The sequence below is a fragment of the Brienomyrus brachyistius genome, chromosome 10 (genome assembly GCF_023856365.1).
Source record: "Brienomyrus brachyistius isolate T26 chromosome 10, BBRACH_0.4, whole genome shotgun sequence".
NCBI lineage: Eukaryota > Metazoa > Chordata > Actinopteri > Osteoglossiformes > Mormyridae > Brienomyrus > Brienomyrus brachyistius.
In genome coordinates this window covers 2,232,465-2,240,230 of record NC_064542.1, presented here as the reverse complement: position 1 = coordinate 2,240,230, position 7,766 = coordinate 2,232,465, and the positions used below count along the sequence as shown (strand labels likewise).

General features: G+C 41.6%; 1 protein-coding gene across 8 annotated transcripts in view; it reads left to right on the top strand.

Annotated features, from left to right (window-relative positions):
- The first annotated feature begins 1,887 nt into the window (after positions 1–1,887).
- klhl13 (kelch-like family member 13) overlaps positions 1,888–7,766 on the top strand; it is a 53,250-nt gene continuing 47,371 nt past the window's right edge. For 4 of the 8 annotated variants that reach the window (XM_049028922.1, XM_049028920.1, XM_049028921.1 and 1 more), the window contains exon 1: positions 1,888–1,963. Coding sequence is in view for 4 of the 8 variants with exons in the window: in XM_049028919.1 (XP_048884876.1) it covers positions 2,090–2,112 (23 nt within the window). In the remaining 4 variants the exon portion in view is untranslated. The other 4 variants (XM_049028919.1, XM_049028914.1, XM_049028915.1 and 1 more) reach the window with 1 other exon arrangement.

The window sequence follows — 7,766 nt, the reverse complement described above, 5'->3', positions numbered from 1 at the left end:
CATAACTTTAAGTGGATTTTTTTTACTTCTCTGTTGTCTACTGCTCTGCTAAAATAACTACCTTGCAATAAAAGTTATCACTTTGGTCTCATTCTACACTCTGAAGGCTGTGGGTGTGATTCCAACTCTGCATGTAGTGATTGCAAATTCCTCTTGTAGTCGTGTGGGTTATATGAATATTTTTGTGTCTGAATTGTGCCTGTTGACACTGATATGCTCAAACACAGAGACAGTGAAAGGTTCCATTTACTATCAGAGTCTTAATGAGGCTTTGTCCTTTGTGGGATTTGAAATTGAATGAGCAGCGAAAAAGAGTCGTACAGTAGCAGATGTTAATCTCCTGATAAATAGCCAGACCAGCTGGCAGTATTGAGATACTGTTTCCAATTTAAATGTCAGGCTTTTTGTGCTGTAATTTTGTTTACAGATGTCCATGAATGTGAAGTTGATTCTTAACAAGCTAATCTCTTGGTTGTTCGGAATTGTTATTTTCTTTCCATATCACTTTCATATTGCTTTCTTGGCTCCTGGCTGAAACACAAAGATACTATGCAGTCATGGCCATTTCTCATTTGTACCCTTAAACTGCTGACCTGAAATGAATTACTTTCTGGCTGTTTTATTTAGGTGTCTCAATTTCTGAATCCGCTATAAAGTAAGCAACTTGGCCCTACTGTGTGTACATTCCCCAGCCAGCCCTTGTTCATTTATGTGGCATTTCAAATATCCACTAGAACAAAACAGACAGCAGAGAAATTAAATTCCTTTTCAGGAAACCCTGAGGACAATGAGCTAATGAAGGGCCCATCCCCTCAGGCCATACTGTAGGAGAGTAACGGTACAGAGAAAGACCCTGCATGGAATTCTGGGAGTTTTATGAGTCTGTCTTTTCAGCTGCTAGTTATCGCTTTACTTAAAAACTTCCAAAACTATTTATCAAGTTTAAATTTATCCTTTAATCACATCTGTGGAGATAGTGTTTGTGTAAATAACAGTTAAAGCATCCTACCACATCATTGGCTGCTTCTAAGAGGTATTTTAAGCATTTTGGGGGAGGATTTCAGAATTGTGATACACTGAACTCAATGTTCAATGGCAAACTTACCCACAAAAGTGGTATGTACCCAATAAACATGTTTTTCTATCTATTACCTTTCAACTGTGTATCCTAGTCAGGGTCATAGTGGGCTCTGAGGCATATCTCAGTCAGAAGGGGTCACAAAGCTGTTTAATTTCAGTTTTGCAAAGCAACATATAAGTGAGGAAAGCTTTAAGACAGAAAGCAAGGTGGGTGAACCAGTGTCCCTACATGGTGCAGTTTGGGGTTATAAGACCTGTTCAAGAGCAATATGAATGACTCTGCCAGCCACAGGATTCAAAACCATATCATATGGACACTGAATCTTTAACCTGATCACACCACCACAAACTTGTATTATATACTATTCTGTTTGAGTTTTGGAAACGTCTTGGAAAGGTTAACTGGAATCTTCCACATGACTCTACCAGTCTCACTAAAAATGGGAGTGCAGCAAAGCACATTCACATAAAAGGCCACTCTATCCTCCTAATTAGGTTTAGCCCAAAACAATTAGAACATTTTAAAAAGCCCTTTGCTTTCTGCATTATTTCATAGCATCAACCGTATATACCGGGTAGATATTTAAAAATACCCAATATAAAGGCGTTCAAATCAAAGACGTCCCGCCGCGTGTTAAAACCCTGTCAGCTAGGCGTTCCTCGGCGTTCACGCCGCGCGCACGCGCATTACAATCCCCCGAACGGAAATCCCGGCTGGATCCGCTTGACAGACACCTGTCTTCGCCATTGACCGAAACACCTTCCAGAGATTCGCTCCCGAATAGCCAATGAAAAGCGGGCAGTAGGAGGAGGGGCTTGTTGCGGTTCAGTAGTGGAGTGGTGGGAAGCGGGGAGGAAAATTAAGAGCGACTGACAGTGGCAGGTAGGATGATGTTTTCTTTTTTTATAAAGCATTTTAAAGTGGCTTCCTTTGGTTTAAAGTAGCCGTGAGCCTGTGTGAATGCTACATTCAAGCTAATATTATATTAGGACAATAAGAACGCGACGCATGCGGCTGTTTGTGTATGTGAGGTAAGCTCTGCCGTTTCAACAAATTGTCTGTCCTGGGTAAGTTGATGCCGTTTGACACGCTGTTTTGGCAAGCGGTCCCGCGGAGCCAGCCGGCTCACTAGCTAATTAACTAGTTAAATTTGAACGTTATTGTGGGAGACAAGGTGATTCGGCGGATTTTTTCCTCTCCGCTTTAGTGTCACGGCCTACTAAATACCATGTTGCTTTGATGAGCGTAAATATGTAAAGGAAGGGTCATGCCTAACTTTTTAAAGAAGTTGCAGTAGTCAACATAGCGGGGGGACCTCGCTGGCCGGGTGTCTCCTAGGTGGCTCGAGATAGGGGGGCTGGCCAGCAGCGTGTTGCATTTCGGAAATTCGGCTTTGGAGAGTCGTTCGCCCGAGCTGTCAGCGTCAAACGTGCCCCTCGCAGCCGATAGCCGGCCGTCCGGCTGTCCGCCCTGCGCCATGCGCTCACCTTTTGTTTATAGTTTTCTAAGCGCAACTTAAGAGGGGCATCAGACAGGCTGGATGTCCATGCTACGACCTCCCCTCGTTTTTGGTCGTGTTCCGATTCGCGGAGATTCCGCTCAGAAAGGAAATCCGGAGTAGGGTTTTAATTTCCAAGTCTGCCCGGCGCTGTCCTAATATTAGCCGGTCGCGTCATAGCGGTGTGTCCGATGCCGCTGAGAAGAGGCAGGCGTACGCCCAAACCGGAGGGACCCTCTCTGTCGCTCCCGCAGCAGTAAATAGCCAGAGACTGCCCGATAGACTTAACGCTGTTGCCAGATCTCTGCAGTATCTTGTTTCGATTCAAATGATAAACGAAATTGTCTACATAATACAACAGCCAAAGTATGTAGATTGCTCACCCCTTTGAAAGGTTAATTTTTTTGAAGCTTTTAAGATTTTAGGTTCCATATGAAGTCGATGTCTGAATCAGATACGATTATTTGTATATCAGTTGGTGTAGTGATTACTTTATGTAGCCTCAATTTCATCTGTTAAATTCTCAACCGAGTCGGTGCTGTCATACCATCGAGTAACATGCATAACGTTCTACATATAGACATGGTTTTCTATAAATAAGCAGCATGTAAGTACTTATGTAACTTTGGGACAATGTTTGAAATAAAACCCCTCCCAGGCATATGGTCTTTTTAGGTTAATCTAGCCAAGGTCATATTTGTAAAATAGATGACGAAAAGATCACCGAAAAGATTGGCGAACAGTGATAGGTTTTATCGCATGGTAATTCCTGGGAGAAGAGGACCTTCTCTTTAAGCAGGTCTGCTAGGTGCATTTCTCAGCTGCTGTCTGTGCAGGAACAGGAACCTCATTTAAGCACATTTCTGGAAGGTCACTGGTTTGCAGAGTTGCCAGACATGTACCTGGTACAACATGCTGTGTCTTCCAGAATTACTGGTACTATTGGTAAAAATAACCCGAAAAGCTTTGTTGTGAAATCAACCTTGCCGTTGCCATGAAAACAGCACGAGTCTTGTCTGATAATGCTTGATGGAATGGAAGAGTACTTTTGAAGGTATCCGAGACCATTCCTCCATAAAGAATCTCTTCACATCCTTCTGAGACTTTGAACCTCGCTTGTAGACTCTTCTCTTTCACATACAGACAAGTTTTTAATGGGGATTCGGTCGGCCAGTGCCAAAGTTTGATTCTGTGGTCAGTGAACTGTTTGTGAATTTATGAATTGGATCGTGAGTATTTTTAAGGGTGCCAATAATTATGACATGCATTCTGAGGGAAATTGCGTTTGTGTGTGTGTGTGTGTGTGTGTGTGTGTGTGTGTGTGTGTGTATGCAATTTAATTTGCTTCATTGAAAGATTACATTTCTCTCATTTGTATCATTTAAAAATTTGGAGGCACGTACATCTACTTCAATCATTTTGAAGATCTAGAAGTTTAAATGTTGTTTTTTTTTTTTTTTTTTTTTTAAATAATAATAATAAAATAGTCCAAAATAAAGAAAAAACCACTTAAAAACAAAACAAGATAAAACCCATGACCCTGTTTCTAGACTAGTCCAATTTGGTGTAAAAACCAGGAACCTGGCAGCCCTGCTGGTTCAGATCCCCAAGAGGGGAGACTGGAACGACGGTACCCCTGAGCACAGTAACCTAAATTGCTCTGGTAAAAATATCCATCTCTGTAACTGCTAAAATTGATGGTCCCTCATGTAAAAACATCAGGCAAGTGACAAAGATCTAATATTAAATAAATGGATGTTCTTAGGAAGCTTAACAAATGTGAAAACAGGAACTGCAATGCAGTTTGTATTTTCTTACTGCTGTTCACTAAGACCTCGCAACTACTATAGATCGCCAATGAGTAAAAAAATGTGTTGAAATACTGTTGTGCTGTCTCTGGTTTCATTTGGAGTTTTTGTGGTATCTGACTTGTTATTGGCTGGGAAATGGTAGTCGGCAGGCTGGAAGGGAATCTCCCCCCCCCCCCCACTCCCCGTGAATAGATAACGGTGCTACATAGCTTTCCATTTGTTTAGTTTCCAAGGCCTCTGTTTGACAGAATACGGTTCTCGTGACAACCGTGCGGTGGTCTTCCTGTGCCTTACCAGTAGTCGTAGTAGTCTATATAGTCCTGCGGTCTGATTTGCTTTAAACACTTTTGCAAAAAACAAATAATCAGTGATGAATATGCATTGAAGTAACTAAGTGTTCCCTGTGTCTATTGTTTTGTTTGCTTGTTTGTTTGTTGGTATTTATTTATTTTTGCGTGCTTTTTCAGAAAGTTTTATGACGTGTAATCTCCGAAATACTGTCTGCAAAATGTAATTGGTCATTAAAGTTTATTTTTTTCCTCTCTTCCTCCACTTGGATACCTAAATGAGTTTATTCTTCATTAATGAATGTTGGCCGCACAGCACCCTGTTGGCCAAACTTGGTTTTACCCTCCTCACACCACTCAGTGGGTACTCACCGCGGCTGACCATGAACCACCTCACAAGCCTTCTTGTTTTGAAGATCATATTGATCCAGTCATCTGGCCATAATGATTTGGCGCTTGTCAGTCACTCACATCTTTATCCTTGTCCGTTTCTTCTGCTTTCAGCCTGTCGACTGTGAGTACTGAATTTTAGGTTACTATATCCTAGACACCTCGACATGCTGCGATAGTCAGCATTATTCACCTCACATAGGATTGATCATAATGTTTTGCCTCATCTATCTGTGTGTGAGTACGTGTATGGAAGGAACACAGAAAAATGTTGACATTTCACATACAATACAATAACTCTGTTTATGAGCCCAGTTCTTTGTTGCCATACACCCTTTCTGCCTAATCCTTGAAGTGGAAGTTTGTAAATGCGTGTTTGCTAGATCCCCACGTTTCCGGGTTCCATTCTGCACAGGTGTTCTTTTTCAGTATGAAAGGATAATGCAATGGAGACCTGACTCTGATCATTGTTTTGTCATTTGTGGAGGTGTATATTTGACTATATAAACCCGAATATATCAAGCCAAGTCACTTTGTGGTCATTTCACAAACAGGAAACGAAATTTTGTTTCTGAAGAGCATCAGACGGCTAGAACAAAGGCCAGTTGAACAATAAACAGTGAATAATGAATTCTGGATATAAAAAACACACAACGGTACACAATAATGATTCTGTGCGTATGTGTTTGTTATAGATATATAAGCCAGACCATGTGCCAATTGTGTAAGCTGGTCACTTTGAGTAGCCCAATCTTGTGTTGAGAGTTTGTGATCATTTCAGTACTACTGAGGGCCATTAGGTGTTAAAATATTTAGCACCAACATCTGGCACTCTCACTGCATCATTACGTCCATTTTTGCAAGCAATGAGCAACTTCTCAGTACTCTCTTGGTAACAAAATCACTGGTGTTCTGTCTATCTTCACAAAATCTGGATGAAATCATTTCTTGATGGTTTTTCTGCAACCTAGCAAGACTTCTGTTTGGCGCCTTGCTGCTGTGTGGCACAGCGCACTGATGTGAATAAAAACATGCTTGTACGAAAGTAGCAACGGTGTCATGTACTATAAATGCCATAAAGCACTATCTGCTAAGTCCAGTAATGCATCAGATTTAATGAGCTGTCCTATTGTGTGCAGAATTAATTTCCATTCCCATCACCATCATCCGTCATCTTGTCCTCAAACTGCTGGCATTTCCCTTTTGATCATCCCTGCTTCTCCCCATCTTCTGTAAACACTGTAAATACAATGTAGGATCATTTTGAGCTTTGAGCCTTTATCAGGAGGGATGGAACTTGATATTGGTGACAGACCCAAAGCCCATCCCGGCAACATAGAGTAAAAGACCACGGAATGCCTGAAATGGGATGTCGGTGCCTCACAGGGCACACACGCCTACAGACAGTTATGAGCAAGTGTCTTCTATACTGTGCATGATATTTGCTGACATTTGACTCCGGGTGGCGCTGTGCTCACATGGGAAAATACCCAGGGGAGTTAGGATTAAAGATACTGCTCCTGTCAGTTCAAGGGTGCAGCTGATCCAGTGAGCGATCTCAATGTCAGCGTCTGAATTCAACAGAGTTGTGGGACTCCGCTTGTGACAATCCTGTTAAGCGATGACAGATTCGGCAGCATGGCGAGGATTTGCTGTAATCGGCAGCTGAAACGCGTCAAAGCTGCGGCTGGTCTTCTAGGCACGGCAGGATTTGGGTGGGACCTGAGGCGTGTGTTCTGAGGGTGTATTATCCATGGTGGCTGACCACGAGACCAGCATCACAGGTCACTTTAGTTTACCCCCGCAGCCTGAGGCCCGACTGGAAGTGCTGTTAGGTGTGGTCACCAAGTCACACAGACTGAATCACTTAGTAAAAAAAAAAAAAAATATATATATATATATATATATATATATATATATATATATATATATATATATATATATATATATATATATATATAATGTATGTAATTTCAAAAATATGGAACTTAGTCAGCCTTCATTCAGATGCTATTGTTACTGACATAAAATATTATTTTATATGTCAGTAACAATTGCATCTGAATGAAGGCTGACTAAGTTCCATATATCTGAAATTACTTAGAAGGGATTTCATCTGGCTTTTTATGATTTAAATAAGTTCCACTTTACAAATAGATTAAAAAAATAATGCATATTGGTAATGTGTGAAATTAGCTAGAACTTTAGTCAGCGTGCCCCTGAGCTGTGTTTTGTCTACGTTTTTGAAGAGAAATGCAAGTACTATCCATTCAACTGTCAGCTCTGAGCTCACTGCTATTGTATAACAAAATATATTTTTCTTATGGCAATAGCATGGACTGTCCTATGAAATCTACTGTAATGGCAGTCAGATGAGGGAGTAAAACTGACTGGAATCTTGTTCATGAGAGAAGTGTCGTTCGTGCATGCAGTATCAAAATGGCACATTCAAGGAACCAACATGACCACAAGTCAGCCGAGTTCCGCTTGGCTTTTACAGGAACGCCCCTTTAGACATTTCCCACTGATAATGTGACCTCTGCTACTCTGTGCAAGCATGTGTGTGGTGGCCAGAGCTGTCCTCCACTGGGGAGTAACATCATGCTTTGAAATAACTTGTCAGTCTCTGCACCCTAAACCTGCCATCTATAGCTGAGCTTCGTCAGTGGCGGCGACAGCACCTTCGATGGCACTGCATG